The sequence below is a fragment of the Oncorhynchus kisutch genome, linkage group LG3 (genome assembly GCF_002021735.2).
Source record: "Oncorhynchus kisutch isolate 150728-3 linkage group LG3, Okis_V2, whole genome shotgun sequence".
NCBI classification, from domain to species: Eukaryota; Metazoa; Chordata; class Actinopteri; order Salmoniformes; family Salmonidae; genus Oncorhynchus; species Oncorhynchus kisutch.
The window spans coordinates 63,559,463-63,576,673 of NC_034176.2; the positions used below are offsets into that span (position 1 = coordinate 63,559,463).

The 17,211-nt window shown below is 45.7% G+C and overlaps 2 protein-coding genes across 2 annotated transcripts; both read left to right on the plus strand.

Annotated features, from left to right (window-relative positions):
• Positions 1-8,158: 8,158 nt before the first annotated feature.
• On the plus strand, positions 8,159-11,592 carry LOC109887167 (trans-1,2-dihydrobenzene-1,2-diol dehydrogenase). Its single transcript, XM_020478644.2, has 7 exons — positions 8,159-8,746; positions 8,924-9,035; positions 9,147-9,310; positions 9,901-10,153; positions 10,427-10,551; positions 10,766-10,916; positions 11,173-11,592. Exons 1-7 carry the CDS (start codon positions 8,657-8,659, stop codon positions 11,280-11,282), a joined length of 1,005 nt encoding a protein of 334 aa, XP_020334233.1. The 5' UTR covers positions 8,159-8,656; the 3' UTR covers positions 11,283-11,592.
• Positions 11,593-12,026: 434 nt separating this feature from the next.
• Positions 12,027-17,042, plus strand: dhdh.2 (dihydrodiol dehydrogenase, tandem duplicate 2). Its single transcript, XM_020478651.2, has 7 exons — positions 12,027-12,299; positions 12,814-12,925; positions 13,141-13,304; positions 13,482-13,734; positions 15,800-15,924; positions 16,071-16,221; positions 16,879-17,042. Exons 1-7 carry the CDS (start codon positions 12,210-12,212, stop codon positions 16,986-16,988), a joined length of 1,005 nt encoding a protein of 334 aa, XP_020334240.1. The 5' UTR covers positions 12,027-12,209; the 3' UTR covers positions 16,989-17,042.
• Positions 17,043-17,211: the final 169 nt, after the last annotated feature.

A 17,211-nucleotide genomic window follows, 5' to 3' on the forward strand; every position in this document is an offset into this window, starting at 1 on the left:
TTGTAGATGACCTGGAGCCAGTGGGTCTGGCGACGAATATGTAGCGAGGGCCAGCCGACTAGAGCATACAAGTCGCAGTGGTGGGTGGTATAAGGTGCTTTAGTGACAAAACGGATGGCACTGTGATAGACTGCATCCAGTTTGCTGAGTAGAGTGTTGGAAGCCATTTTGTAGATGACATCGCCGAAGTCGAGGATCGGTAGGTTGGTCAGTTTTACTAGGGTAAGCTTGGCGGCGTGAGTGAAGGAGGCTTTGTTGCGGAATAGAAAGCCGACTCTTGATTTGATTTTCGATTGGAGATGTTTGATATGAGTCTGGAAGGAGAGTGTGCAGTCTAGCCAGACACCTAGGTACTTATAGACGTCCACATATTCTAGGTCGGAACCATCCAGGGTGGTGATGCTAGTCGGGCATGCAGGTGCAGGCAGCGACCGGTTGAAAAGCATGCATTTGGTTTTACTAGCGTTTAAGAGCAGTTGGAGGCCACGGAAGGAGTGTTGTATGGCATTGAAGCTTGTTTGGAGGTTAGATAGCACAGTGTCCAAAGACGGGCCGAAAGTATATAAAATGGTGTCGTCTGCGTAGAGGTGGATCAGGGAATCGCCCGCAGCAAGAGCAACATCATTGATATACACAGAGAAAAGAGTCAGCCCGAGAATTGTACCCTGTGGCACCCCCATAGAGACTGCCAGAGGACCGGACAGCATGCCCTCCGATTTGACACACTGAACTCTGTCTGCAAAGTAATTGGTGAACCAGGCAAGGCAGTCATCCGAAAAACCGAGGCTACTGAGTCTGCCGATAAGAATATGGTGATTGACAGAGTCGAAAGCCTTGGCAAGGTCGATGAAGACGGCTGCACAGTACTGTCTTTTATCGATGGCGGTTATGATATCGTTTAGTACCTTGAGTGTGGCTGAGGTGCACCCATGACCGGCTCGGAAACCAGATTGCACAGCGGAGAAGGTACGGTGGGATTCGAGATGGTCAGTGACCTGTTTGTTGACTTGGCTTTCGAAGACCTTAGATAGGCAGGGCAGGATGGATATAGGTCTGTAACAGTTTGGGTCCAGGGTGTCTCCCCCTTTGAAGAGGTGGATGACTGCAGCAGCTTTCCAATCCTTGGGGATCTCAGACGAGATGAAAGAGAGGTTGAACAGGCTGGTAATAGGGGTTGCGACAATGGTGGCAGATAGTTTCAGAAATAGAGGGTCCAGATTGTCAAGCCCAGCTGATTTGTACGGGTCCAGGTTTTGCAGCTCTTTCAGAACATCTGCTATCTGGATTTGGGTAAAGGAGAACCTGGAGAGGCTTGGGCGAGGAGCTGCGGGGGGGGCGGAGCTGTTGGCCGAGGTTGAAGTAGCCAGGCGGAAGGCATGGCCAGCCGTTGAGAAATGCTTATTGAAGTTTTCGATAATCATGGATTTATCAGTGGTGACCGTGTTACCTAGCCTCAGTGCAGTGGGCAGCTGGGAGGAGGTGCTCTTGTTCTCCATGGACTTCACAGTGTCCCAGAACTTTTTGGAGTTGGAGCTACAGGATGCAAACTTCTGCCTGAAGAAGCTGGCCTTAGCTTTCCTGACTGACTGCGTGTATTGGTTCCGGACTTCCCTGAACAGTTGCATATCACGGGGACTATTCGATGCTATTGCAGTCCGCCACAGGATGTTTTTGTGCTGGTCGAGGGCAGTCAGGTCTGGGGTGAACCAAGGGCTGTATCTGTTCTTAGTTCTGCATTTTTTGAACGGAGCATGCTTATCTAAAATGGTGAGGAAGTTACTTTTAAAGAATGACCAGGCATCCTCAACTGACGGGATGAGGTCAATGTCCTTCCAGGATACCCGGGCCAGGTCGATTAGAAAGGCCTGCTCACAGAAGTGTTTTACGGAGCGTTTGACAGTGATGAGGGGTGGTCGTTTGACTGCGGCTCCGTAGCGGATACAGGCAATGAGGCAGTGATCCTGGTTGAAGACAGCGGAGGTGTATTTGGAGGGCCAGTTGGTCAGGATGACGTCTATGAGGGTGCCCTTGTTTACAGAGTTAGGGTTGTACCTGGTGGGTTCCTTGATGATTTGTGTGAGATTGAGGGCATCTAGCTTAGATTGTAGGACTGGCGGGGTGTTAAGCATATCCCAGTTTAGGTCACCTAACAGAACAAACTCTGAAGCTAGATGGGGGGCGATCAATTTACAAATGGTGTCCAGGGCACAGCTGGGAGCTGAGGGGGGTCGGTAGCAGGCGGCAACCGTGAGAGACTTATTTCTGGAGAGAGTAATTTTCAAAATTAGTAGTTCGAACTGTTTGGGTATGGACCTGGAAAGTATGACATTACTTTGCAGGCTATCTCTGCAGTAAACTGCAACTCCTCCCCCTTTGGCAGTTCTATCTTGACGGAAGATGTTATAGTTGGGTATGGAAATCTCTGAATTTTTGGTGGCCTTCCTGAGCCAGGATTCAGACACAGCAAGGACATCAGGGTTAGCAGAGTGTGCTAAAGCAGTGAGTAAGACAAACTTAGGGAGGAGGCTTCTGATGTTGACATGCATGAAACCAAGGCTTTTTCGATCACAGAAGTCAACAAATGAGGGTGCCTGGGGACATGCAGGGCCTGGGTTTACCTCCACATCACCCGCGGAACAGAGAAGGAGTAGTATGAGGGTGCGGCTAAAGGCTATCAAAACTGGTCGCCTAGAGCGTTGGGGACAGAGAATAAGAGGAGCAGGTTTGTGCTTTGTTAACATTTACTACAGGCTGGTACAAAAGATAATAAACCACAGTATCACATTTCCACGTCTCTGAGGGAGATGAGAAAAGAGAAGCACCTCTAACCTCAACTCAGGAAACCTCTAGCACCTATCACTACTGCGGAGTCCGGAATATTTATTCCTGTCTCCTGCTATGATGTGAGTTCTGTTATCAGCCTCTGCTGGTGGAAGGACATCCATATCACACCACATCCGGAGAGTGACACCTGACATGACTCTTCCTGGCCTGCCGTGGATAATGTGCATTTGGGTGAAATCCATATAGGAGTGTCTGCACAGGCGAGTGGCCACAGATAGTAGCAGAAGAGGCTGGTGGGAGGAGCTATAGGAGGACGGGCTCATTGTAATGGCTCATTGTAATGGCTGAAATGGAATAAATGGAATGATATCAAACACATCAAACCTATGGAAACCGCACGTTATCCATGGCAAGCCAGGAAATGTCATATCTATATATGTGGATGTCTTTCCACCAGCAGCAGCTAATAACAGCACTCACATCATCTATCCCCCACCCACCCACTCACCCACCCACCAACCCACCCTCTCTCTCTCGCTCTCTCTCAATTCAATTCAATGGGCTTTATTGGCATGGGAAACATTTGTTTACATTGCCAAAGCAAGTGAAATAGAGAATAAACTAAAGTGAAATAATCAATCAAAAATTAACAGTAAACATTACAAACATTACAAAGTTTCAAAGGAATATACACATTTCAAATGTCATATTATGGCATTTATGTACAGTGTTATAATGATGCGCAAATAGTTAAAGTACAAAAGGGAAAATAAATCAACACAAATATGGGTTGTATTTACAATAGTGTTTGTTCTACATTGGTTGCCCTTTTCTTGTGGTAACAGGTCACAAACCTTGCTGCTGTGATTGCACACTGGTATTTTACCCAATAGATATGGGTGTTTATCAAAATGTTATTTGTGGGTCTGTGTAATCTGAAGGAAATATATGTCTCTAATATGGTCATACATTTGGCAGGAAGTTGGGAAGTGCAGCTCAGTTTCCACCGAATTTTGTGGGCAGTGTGCACATAGCCTGTTTTCTCTTGAGAGCAAGGTCTGCCTACGGTGACCTTTCTCAATAGCAAGGCCATGCTCACTGAATCTGTACATAGTCAAAGCTTTCCTTAATTTAGGGTCAGTCACAGTGGTCAGGTATACTGACCAACCCTTTGGGAAGGTATACTGTGTGTACTCTCTGTTCAGGAGCAAAACGCATTCCAGTTTGTTCAGTTTTTTTGGTAAATTCTTTCCAATGTGTCAAGTAATTATCTTTTAGTTTTCTCATGATTTGTTTGGGTCTAATTGTGTTGCTATTGCTGTCCTGGGGCTCTGTGGGGTCTGTTTGTGTTTATGAACAGAGCCTCAGGATCAGCTTGCTTAGGACCCTTCTTGGGGTTAATTTCTCTTTAGGTAATGGCTTTGTTATGGAAGGTTTGGGAATCACTTCCTCTTAGGTGGTTGCAGAATTTAACGTCTCTTTTCTGGATTTTGATCATTAGCGGGTATAGGCCTAATTCTGCTCTGCATGCATTATTTGGTGTTTTAAGTTGTACGCTGAGGATATTTTAGCAGAATTCTGCAAGCCGAGTCTCAATTTGGTGTTTGTCCCATTTTGTGAGTTCTTGGTTGATGAGTGGACCACAGACCTCACAACCATGAAGGGAAATGGGTTCTATAACTGATTAGGGTGAGCATCCCTGTCTCACCCCACGGCCCTGTGGAAAGCAATGTGTGTGTTTTTGTATTTTTGTATTTTCTCCCCAATTTCAATCTTGTCTCATCGCTGTAACTCCCTAACGGGCTCGGGAATGGAAGGTCAAGTCATGCGTCCTCCGAAACAGGACCCGATAAACAGCTCTTCTTAACACCTGCCCGCTTAACCCGGAAGCCAGCCGCACCAATGTGTCTGAGGAAACACCATTCACCTGACGCCCGGCCCACCACATGGACTCTCTAGAGCACGATGAGCCAAATAAAGCCCTAACCCGGACGTCGCTGGGCCAATTGTGCACCGCCCTATGGGACCCCCGATCACGGCCGGTTGTGATATGGCCCGGGATCGAACCTGGGTCTGTAGTGACACCTCAAGCACTGCGATGCAGTGCCTTAGACCGCTGTGCCACTCAGGAGCCCGAAAAGTTGTTTTTTTTGCCAATTTTAACTGTATACTTGTTGTTTGTGTACATGAATTTTATAATGTTGTATATTTTCCCCCCAACACTGCCTAACATCCATTTCTATAGCAGACCCTCATGCCAAATTGAGTCAAAAGCTATTTTGAAATCAACAAAGCATGAGAACACTTTGCCTTTGTTTTGGTTTGTTTGTTTTTATTTGTCAATTATGGTGTGCAGGGTGAATGCATTGTCTCTCTCTCTTTCTCTCTCTCTCTTTATAGCTGGCTGTACTTTCTCTTTCCCTGCTGACTGCTAAGTGAGCTGAGGTATAGTCTCATCCAATGGGTATGTGCTGCAGACACAGATAAGATTCCGATAGGGTTGGCACAGTGCAGAAGCTCAAAGACTGCCATTACAGCCTTCTAGCTCGTCTCTTCTCGTCTCTTCCTCAGCTCTATCCTTCTGCTCTATCACACTTTTTATAATGGAAAGGAAAAACTGCAGCCCCAAACGTCAGTACATCCCGTTCCATTGACAAACTGACTTATTGGTCCCCTGCACACTTTGCTCTCCCCCCACATTCATCAAGCTCTCCTCCCAGCCTCCCTCCACCTCAAAATCCCCTGCCCTCGGCACATCCTCTCCTCACCAGTCCGGCGCTCGCCTCCCTCTCCTTGCCTGGCTGTCACCCCTCCTCCCTCTGCAGTGACCTTGAGTTACAGATGGAGAGATGGTAGCTCCTTTAGTACAGCGATACTAGTCCCACCAAATTCACCTAGCTCTAGATATACAGTATATCTAGAGCTAGGTGTTTGCACACTTAAGTATTTGCACACTTATGGGCAGCTGTGTCTAAGAGGAAATAGAAACCCTTTAAATCAAAACAGGATTATACAGTCTCTCCCTGCATGGACAGTTTTATTTCCCATTAAGCTCAAGTCAGAGATGAAATGTTGTTTTGTAGGATGAAGTCTATAGCTGCACAGCTATTGCAGCTCCATAAGTAGGGCACTTCTACTGACAGCTGAAAGCTAAGATAAAGTGATGTGATGGAGTGCAAAGACAAAAGTGTCTGTTGTGATCAGCCACCTTCACACAACAACAACAACATGGCTCCTGCCATGGATACCAACCACGGTGACATCTCTGATAGCCACCCAGCCCCCAACACTCCCCCAGCCTTGTCAGTGACAAAGCCAGGGACACAGTCAGACAGAGATGATGCATGAAATTTTAATCAAATAAGCACTCAGTGAGAAGTGATAGGAATGGAAGGCAATCGTCCTGGCTGCTGTGAATTAATGAAGCCCCCGCCTGGCTTCCTGCATGCCAACGTCCTGACTCGGCTCATCTCATCAGCAGTCTCTGTTCCTGGAGCCAACTCCATCTTTACTGTATGACGTCTCGTGTTCCAATCTCAAGCACAATCCCCACAGGGCCCCTGGTCCCACCCCACACCATGCCAACCCTCCTGTCCTTCAGCCCATCTCTGTCAGATCTGTGAGCCTGCCTGTTTCGTCTTCAGTTCAGAGGCACGCATGCCCTCTTCTTGACCTTGAGAGCCATGCTGGAAACAGAGAAAGATGTCTTGACGAGTCTCAGCAAAGAAAGTTTGTCTTTTCATTCCCTCTTATGGCTGGCAGTGTCACAGCTTGGAGGGAGGAAGTTGGGTCCCAGTACCTGGCTTCTTCTCTGCACCAGCCCTGTCCAGAATGTCCATAGCAGACCACCTGAGACTCTAGGTTATTTCTCTTGCCCCCATCATCTGCCACTGCCACAGTGCCACCAGGCCCTGTCCTCCCCTCCATACCTCCAACACCCAGATGGACGAGTCCTCTCAGGTACGGCCCTGACTGACACTCACTCCTCCTGCTTCTCTCCCTCTCTCTCTTTCTCTCCCTACCCACCAGGCAGTAACATCACTATGTGCACCTTTCCTGCTGCACACAACGTTTACACAAAGAAAGTGTAACATTTCACCCAAGGCGGAGATGGGCATTCCCATGGCAACCAGGTCATGTGGTATAGGCAGGGAGATTAGGCCAAGCCTGACGCCATTTGCATACAAATTGCCCAGCTGGTACCTTGTCGTTATGACAACGGCACACAGCTCCCAGAATGCCTTTGGAAGTGACACAAAGGCAAAGCAGCCGACCAGCAGAGTCAGAGTCATTGATAAAAATGTATTTTTTTTTCACAATGAGAATTGTTTTCAACAATGTTCTCATTTGAATCCAATCTCTATGTATCTGTTTGAAATTGAATTAAGATAGAGGAAGAAAGTACACTGTGTAATAAATATGTGGAAAAAATAAATAGATATATATTTATTTTTTGGCTTATTGGGACATATTATTATCATATAAAATGTGAAAATATTCATACATACATCAGTCTGAAATACAATAATGGTATAAGTTGCACAACAATTAGAAAACAAAATAAATGTATGTTTTTCTCTAATCAGATGCTATGGCCATTTCCAAAAATGTCAACAATTGTATTTTTGGGTTGACACTTGTTTGATACCTGATGATGCTTTTATAATGTAACACACAACAATAATCCATTTGAAATTCTCAGAGCTTTGCAGGATCCCTGAACTACACTTATAACATGTTGCCATCTAGTGGTCCGTTCTGGTAATCCATCTGTTTATCCGTTCTGGTAATGAATCTGTCATAACTGTTTGATGTTTAGCCCAGGGGCAACTGAGCTCTCTCATTTCCATAGTCTTCCTAGCTCAGTGTATTGACCAGCAGCTAAACAACTGTGTTTGGCTGTACTGTGTGTTCCTATGGGATCTTGTGAACACTGCATAGCCTACTTGTTCACCCCAGTGGTCCCTGTGGGGCTCCAGTTTAACCATTGGCCTGTGTGCTGCTGTCAAGCCCTTGCAGGCTAATCAATGCCTAATCACAGCCCCCTACCTCCTTCCTAATAGTCCCAGCTTCCCCGGGTTGACCTGCAGCGTTCTGGGACAGTGATTATGTGAGGGCAAAGTGAGTATGTCTCTACACATTAAACCATCCAGATCCCCATGATGCTAATGTTGCTGGAGAATTCCATTGAACTGTTCTGTTACAGATTGTCAGAGACAACCGGTACAAACCACTTTGGCCTGGTTGTAAGACTTGTATCAGCAACAGCATTACATGACTGTATGAACCTGTGGTGGTGCTCCGAGGGTTGTGTGTGTGTCATATGTGTGTGTGCGTGTGTGTAGGCTTACACATATGTATGAGTGTGTGTGATACTCCCGCCTCTCGAGGGGCAGCAGAGTGGAGAGCTGGTATTCCCAGCCTCTCGAGGGGCAGCAGAGTGGAGAGCTGGTATTCCCAGCCTCTCGAGGGGCAGCAGAGTGGAGAGCTGGTATTCCCAGCCTCTCGAGGGGCAGCAGAGTGGAGAGCTGGTATTCCCAGCCTCTCGAGGGGCAGCAGAGTGGAGAGCTGGTATTCCCAGCCTCTCGAGGGGCAGCAGAGTGGAGAGCTGGTATTCCCAGCCTCTCGAGGGGCAGCAGAGTGGAGAGCTGGTATTCCCAGCCTCTCGAGGGGCAGCAGAGTGGAGAGCTGGTATTCCCAGCCTCTCCAGCATATAAATGAAGCAGCAGCTCTCCAGGGTGAAGCTACCAGCTCTGTGGAGCTCCACTACATCTGACGATCCGGCACTCCACAAGGTCACAACCGCTCTCCTCAGCTCTGACCGGAGGCCCAGGCACAGCCCCTCTTACCTGCCAACTACCATCTGTTCAAGATGGCGACCCGGTGGGGACTCTGCGGTGCAGGGAAGATCAGCCATGACTTTAGTGTGGCCATGAAAACCCTTCCTCCTGGAGACCACCAGGTACCCCACTCCACCCACCCACCCACTCATCCACCCAAACAAACACATTCTATTGTGATTCACATGCTGGATGTCTCTCTTCCTCCTGCCTCTCTCTCTCTCTCTCTCTCTCTTCGTCGGCACTGACAGCTTGCCTAGAAGTGATGAATGTCTGTGTGTTTTCCCCTCTCGTTCCAGATAGTGGCGGTGGCTGCGAGGAGTCTGGAACGTGCCCGGGAGTTTGCCAAGAAGCACAGCATCCCCAAGGCCTATGGGAGCTATGAAGAGCTGGCCAGCGACCCAGAGATTGGTGGGTTAACAGACTCGGAGGGCCTGTCTGTGCAGCCACAGATAATGGCTTAAGGACGTAACTGTTTGAAAATCAGCCTCCAGTCTGTGTACTGTGTGACTGTCCCTGCAGACATGGTGTACCTGGGCGTGCTGCATACGGAGCACTGGCGCCTGGGCCTGCTGGTACTCCACGCAGGGAAGAACATGCTGTGTGAGAAGCCCTTCGCCATGAACTCCAGGGAGGTGGGGGACCTCATTGCTGCCTCCAAGAAGTCCAACGTCTTTCTCATGGAGGTGTGGGAAAGGCTCAATGAGAGTTGGGGGTTCCATCAACGTGTCTCAGTCTGTTAACATGATTTATTGCTTGATTCTCACCATTTGTACTGTTGTCACATTGTTGTAGCAAATATCAGACCTGGGCTCAAATACTATTTAAAATATCTAAATTACATGCTGTACATGCAAAGTAAGTATTCAGATATCTTTTATTTGAAAAGACAGGTAGCTAAGTATTTGGAAATACACTTGCAAAGTATTTGAAAATACTCAAATACACTCCCACACGTTTAACCCAGGTATTTGAATATATTATTTGAAAAGGTATTTAAAAATACTGTCAAATACAATTTGGTAGACTATTTGGTGTTTACAAATAACCACTGAAATATTCAAATAAAAGTACTTGTTTTGGGCTGTGTATTTGAAAATACTCAAATACAGAAAAAAAGTATTTTAAATACCAGATCCTCAAATACACATATATTGGAACAAAGGTCTGGCAAATATATGGCCGGATTTTGTTGATCATATGAGGGCTGTTGAGGTATAGAAAGGAACTGTCTGTCCACTCTGTGAGGTGATGGTCTCTCTCTGTCCTCTCCCAGGCCATCTGGTCCCGTTGTTTCCCACTGCACAGGGAGGTTCGCAGGCTGCTGGCTGAGGATGCCATCGGCGACGTAAAGCTGGTGAAGGCCTCTTTTGGCTCCCCTCAGCTTCACATCCCCCGCTCGGTGGAGAAGGAGCTCGGAGGAGGCGCTCTGCTGGACATTGGGGTCTACACCTTGCAGTTTGTGTTGATGGTGTTCAACGGGGAGAGGCCAGAGTCCATCCATGCCACTGGAGTTCTTCTCAACTCAGGTATTAATCTTGGCACCTACATGTAGTACCAAATATCCTGTGCGTGCTGGCCAGCTAACAATCTATCACAAGATACTACTCACTGGTCATGTAAACCAAGTACCGATCAAGTAAACCAGAGAGGGTGGGACGGGGACAATGAGTTTGGAATTGGGCACAACCCAAGGATCAGATTAACATTGGGGTCAGTATTAACTAGGCCTACGACAATAATTCATTACTTATTGAAGTGTAAAGGGCGAACTTTCCGTTTGACCTGTTGATGTTTGACAGGAGTGGATGAGTCCATGGTGGTGGTGATGAAGTTTCCCAGGAACAGGCTGGCTTTCTGTTTCTTCTCCATCACTGTTTCACTGCCTAACGACGCCACCATCAGCGGAACAAAGGGCACCATCAGGGTATGTTGCTACTGAATCAACCTTTAAACTGCCCACTCTGTTTTATCTTCATTTAGGGGAAATGTAATATGCTGATGAAAGAGCCGACAAATGCTAGACAATGTCTTATCTACAGTATGTCCCTGATTGAGATTTCATTGAGATGTATTATTGATTAATGCATATACTGATAAGTATACACATAAAACATAATGGCTGTTTCATGTCCTCTCAGGTTCTAGGTCCCATGCATTGTCCCACCACACTGGAGGTGAATGGGAAGGCGACACAGTACCCCCTGCCTGAGCCCTCTTTACCTCTGAACTTCACTAACAGCACTGGGCTGCGCTACGAGGCTGAGGAAGTCAGGCAGTGCCTGCTCAAAGGTATGCTGGCTCGCAAGGTCTTACCGGAGAAAAACACAATTTCTCTGTTCTAAGATGAGTGTTTGTTTGAACAGATATACAACAACAATTCAATTGCAATGCTGTTGGTAGATCCTAGAAAATAAACCGTAAAAACAGTAAAATAAACAATAACATTGTTGTTATACATGCTGCTTCCAACCTGAACCTTTGCTTACAATACAGTCAGTCGATTTCTGCTTACAATAGTCAGTCAATTTCTCCTTCTCTTCCGCAGGACTGAAGGAGAGCCCCAGAATGCCCCTGTCTGAGTCGGCCCTGCTCACTGAGGTTATGGATGAGTGCAGGAAACAAGTCGGAGTGGTCTTCAACCAGGACCTCCAATAACCACCCCTCACTCGCCACTCGACCATGGTCCATCTGACCTGGGCCACAGGACCTGGACATGGACAGAGCTGTTTGAGGCAGGAGAGAGGGATCAAGCCCTGAGTGTATATGATCCCCTCACGACTTAGCCCTATACAGCTTGCACCTGATGTGAGACAAATTTGAACACGATGACGATAAAGACAAGGAAGCCTGAGTTGATTAGTAGGCTACTGTGAGCTGCTAAGACTGACAGGTTAAATTAAGAGTACCAAAATCTGTCACAGTGAAGTGTATGATTGATGGGTTCAATAAAGGACACTGATTGTCATGCTGAGGTTTATTTCATGAGGTGACAAGATCATCCTAAGAGGGTGATCATCAGTCAGAATACATTCGAAATTGGAGAAAAAACTAATTGTCATAGACACTTTGTCGGACCCCCATATTGAATATATTGAGTAAACAACGACCAATGACTTTGCTACCCAAGGTCATGGGTGGAAAAAAGGCCTGATGATTCAGCATGTTTAGATATGGCATATTTGACAACATAGGCTACCTTGGCCAGCTTTTAGGTTTCAGTACACCAAGCAACACATGGGGAAATAATGTAATCTAAAAGTAATTAAAATATTTTATATTAAAGATTTGAAGTGTTGTAGGCCTAATGCAAAATATCATTTATTCATTAGACACAATAAAAATCACCACCAAACCTCGGTCTTTTATGGGTGTAAAATGGCACGTTGATGCCATCTGTTGGTAAATGTACGTTACTGCAACACCAGTGTTATATAACGTGTGTGCCTCATATACCCGGATGTATTTGTAATATTCCGAACACGGCTGGTTGGTTACTCGCGTCAATGACGCTGTCTCGTCATTTCATCAAAACAGAGTCTGTCTCCACCTGCCTGTGAATAGTTACATGTTTTCTACGCCAATATGGCAACCAGGTGGGGAATCTGTAGCGCCGGGAAAATCAGCCATGATTTCACAGTGGCACTGAAAACCCTCCCTCCCGGAGACCATCAGGTACTTGTACCCGTTTACAGTAGACAGTGACACCCACCACAACAGACTTTATTGTAGTCGTGTTCAAGCCTCAGTTTGCTATCGTCGGCGTGGAGTTTCAAATGGACGTGAATGATCTGAACTGTTGTATGCGTTGTTTGTTGGCAACCTTGTACTTTACGAAGTTTCCGATTCCTGTTGGAACGTTCAACAAATTATACCCACCCGTTTTATGATCAGAAATCAGAAGGTTGCACTGCATCCATGTAGTTAACTTTAAGTAGATTGTAACAGTTACAATGTGGCCCATTGTAATGAATTTTTCGAGTTGCTGACATTACATTCTCGTTTACTGCCACACGGTACACTCAGCACAAATGAATGATTTACCGTAAAACTCGAACTAAATGAGCATGTAGGGAAATGTAATATCGAAATGTGAAAGTGGCTTATTTAAAAGTGTCACATGCTACAAACATGTTGCAAATGTAAAGTGATGAATGAATGAAAAAGCCCACCTTTTGGTCTTCCCTAGATTGTTGCTGTGGCAGCACGGAAACTACAGGACGCTGAGGCGTTTGCAAAGAAGCACAGCATCCCTCAAGCCTATGGCAGCTATGAGGAACTGGCCAGAGATCCAGAGATTGGTCAGTGTCTTGTCTCAAACATAATCTAGCCGTCACCTCAGGTGCTTAATGTCCCTCTCGGCGTGTGTAATATGCGTCAGAACAGTGTTTATTAGTACCTTTTATTATGGCATTTTTCTAAACGGCCTCATGTCCAGAAATACAATGTATTCCTCTTCTAACCCTTTAAAATGTATCCTTAATCCTGTCTCCTCATTGTCACTGTGTGTGGGTAGAGGTGGTATATGTGGGCACCATCCACCCATACCACCTGCCGGTTGGCATGCTCTTCATGAAGGCCCAGAAGAATGTGCTGTGTGAGAAGCCTATGGCCATGAACCTCAGAGAGGTACAAGAGCTGGTGGCCTCTGCTAAGATGAACAAAGTCTTTCTGATGGAGGTAAAACAGACAGTTACACCTGTGTCATTATGACCACGTCACATACCCAGCCAGTGTTTCAACAGCACTCAGGTGAAGGCAGCCCCGTGTGTGTTAAAAAATAATACTTCATTCATCTTTGTTCATGTATTTGTGTTTAACCATAGTGCTCTCCCTCCTCCTCCCTTGATGCTCCAGGCAGTGTGGACCCGCTTCTTCCCAGCTTCTCTGGAGATAGAGCGCCTGCTGTCTCGGGGGGAGGTGGGTGAGGTGAAGATGGTAAAGGCAGACTTTGGGGTGCCCCTCATGCACGTGCCCAGAGCGGTGGAGAAGGAGCTGGGAGGAGGGGCGCTGCTGGACATCGGCATCTACTGCCTGCAGTTTATATGCATGGTGTACAATGGAGAGAAGCCTGAGTGCATCCAAGCCACCGGTGTCTGTCTGGAAACAGGTAGTGAGACAGCGATGGGACATTTAGGATCGAATACTAGTTGTAGTTATTGGGGATATATTACTAGTGCTTTACCTATTGGGGATATATAACTAGTGCTTTACCTATTAGGGATATATTACTAGTGCTTTACCTATTGGGGATATATTACTAGTGCTTTACCTATTAGGGATATATTACTAGTGCTTTACCTATTGGGGATAAATAACTAGTGATCTACATATTGGGGATATATTACTAGTGCTTTACCTATTAGGGATATATTACTAGTGCTTTACCTATTAGGGATATATTACTAGTGCTTTACCTATTGGGGATATATTACTAGTGCTTTACCTATTGGGGATATATTACTAGTGCTTTACCTATTAGGGATATATTACTAGTGCTTTACCTATTGGGGATATATTACTAGTGCTTTACCTATTGGGGATAAATAACTAGTGATCTACATATTGGGGATATATTACTAGTGATCTACCTATTGGGGATATATTACTAGTGCTTTACCTATTGGGGATATATTACTAGTGCTTTACCTATTGGGGATATATTACTAGTGCTTTACCTATTGGGGATATATAACTAGTGCTTTACCTATTGGGGATATATAACTAGTGCTTTACCTATTGGGGATATCCTAGTACCGCAGCTAGCAATTGTAGAGAACACTAAGGTCATATCTTTATATTCCTCCACTTTTAAGATTTGAGTCCTTGTGTCAACTCCCTGCTTCTGATATATATTCCTGTGATATCAGTGTTAGTCTTCTCCCTGTTGTTTTTAAACATTTAAAAATGTACCTCTTATTTAACTAGGCAAGTCAGTTCAAATGTACCTCTTATTTAACTAGGCAAGTCAGTTCAAATGTACCTCTTATTTAACTAGGCAAGTCAGTTAAAATGAAATTCTTATTTACAATGACGGCTTACACTCTGTTGTCTGTTCTGTTGCCCTCTTTGGGTTCACTCAGAAGTCATTCCATTACACTCTGTTGTCTGTTCTGTTGCCCTCTTTGGGTTCACTCAGAAGTCATCCCATTACACTCTGTTGTCTGTTCTGTTGCCCTCTTTGGGTTCACTCCGAAGTCATTCCATTACACTCTGTTGTCTGTTCTGTTGCCCTCTTTGGGTTCACTCAGAAGTCATTCCATTACACTCTGTTGTCTGTTCTGTTGCCCTCTTTGGGTTCACTCAGAAGTCATCCCATTACACTCTGTTGTCTGTTCTGTTGCCCTCTTTGGGTTCACTCAGAAGTCATTCCATTACACTCTGTTGTCTGTTCTGTTGCCCTCTTTGGGTTCACTCAGAAGTCATCCCATTACACTCTGTTGTCTGTTCTGTTGCCCTCTTTGGGTTCACTCCGAAGTCATTCCATTACACTCTGTTGTCTGTTCTGTTGCCCTCTTTGGGTTCACTCAGAAGTCATTCCATTACACTCTGTTGTCTGTTCTGTTGCCCTCTTTGGGTTCACTCAGAAGTCATTCCATTACACTCTGTTGTCTGTTCTGTTGCCCTCTTTGGGTTCACTCAGAAGTCATTCCATTACACTCTGTCTGTTCTGTTGCCCTCTTTGGGTTCACTCAGAAGTCATTCCATTGCCACTGAGGTTTAAATGACAATGGTCTTCTTTATAACCGTTTAGCTTGAGGTTTACAATGGTTAGCCTGTAAAAGTTGTGCAACAGCTGTTTTCGTATTACCTAGTGAATCTGTAAATTCTGTCATGTTTAACCTAGGGAGAGGGCCAGTCTTTCTTAGATTAGGCTTCACTCTCACCTCTATCACTTTTACTGTCGGAAAATATTTTGTCGTGCTATTCAGGTAGTCCAAAAGTGGAATGTTAATGACTCCCTGCAACGACAGTGCTACTAAGCAAGTGCATGTTCATTACAATGCAGAGCTGTAGACCCGTGTTCACTCTAGTTTGAATGGACGACATGGTCTGTGGAAATGACATGATGGAAGGACTACTGAAATGTTAGAGGGAGGGAACGTGTATCAATATGTGTTGAACATGTTAACAGGTGCATTTCTTTATCAGCCATGTCATTGTGTTTGTGCTAGGTGTGGATGAAGGCATGGTGGTCACCCTGAGGTTCTCCAGGAACAGAATGGCAGTGTTCACCTGCTCTATTGCTGTGGAGCTTCCCAACGACGCTGTTATCATTGGCACCAAGGGAACCATCAGGGTAGGTTCTACAAGGGACACACTCCTCCAAAAACACATTTGATACGTTGAATCAATGTCGCATCGTAGCTAATTCAAAGCACCTACTAATCATAAGTCTAATTATACAGTATGTATTCTAGTGGTGTACACTGTTAATTCACCTAGGTTCCTGAGCACATATGGTGTCCTACCTCCCTGGTGGTGAATGGGAAGGAGATTCAATACACTCTGCCTGAGCCCTACCTGCCCCTCAACTTCATCAACAGCACTGGGATGCGCTATGAGGCAGAGGAGGTGCGCCGGTGCCTGCTCAAAGGTACACTGATGAGACCGTAGATATAAGTGTGCGACATGGATTGCCTTTCAACTTGCTCCCTGCCTTCCCTTAATGTAAGCAGTTACAGACCCATGTCTTGTTTACTCTGTGTGAAATCACAAGATGGCAGCAAACCATCTGAAATGCCCTCAACATGTCTGACATTCAGCTAGCTCAAGACTTCTGTAATGTTTCCTGAGACTACTCCACAGACAAAACAAACCACTGGCAAATTCAACAATGGGCTTTTTCGTGAAATAATACAAATATGTATTTGTGTGGAGAAACAATATGTGAGATGATTTACATAGAGCCCCAACAGATTCAGAGATGACGCAATCTCTTGCCCTCCACACTGCCCTTTCCCACCTGGACAAAATAAACACTTGTGAGAATGCTGTTCAATGACTACAGTTCAGAGTTCAACACCATAGTGCCATCCAAGTTCATCCATCCTTCAACTGTGCATTGTTGGGAATGGGCTCGAAAGTCTACACCGGTTGTAGTCAGTGCATGTGACCAATAACATTTTATTTGATGTGTTCCTCAGAAAACAGTTGTACCTTCAGTGCAGATGTCTTGATGTAAGCTCTGCCTAATGGCTCCTGGCAACATGTCAGACAATGCAATCTCTAGTGATTTTCTTGTGTCCTGTAGGCCTGAAGGAGAGCCCCAGAATGTCCCAGGCAGACTCTCTGCTCCTGGCTGAGGTGATGGAAGAGGCACGCAGGCAGGTGGGAGTGGTTTACAGCCAGGACCGCCAGTGACCAACAGACCTTTGTTTAATAAAATGATCCACTAAATGGTCTGTCATCAAAACACTTAATTGACTTTCCCTAATATCATAGATTCTATGGAATCCATTAAGAAAATGAACTGAGGCACATTTGGAGTGTAAATTCTATGTAGTGTCAACAGTTAGTCAGTGGTGAGTAGCTCCAAGCCAGTCTGAGATGGCACCCAGTTAAGAGTACTGTTATACAAACATGA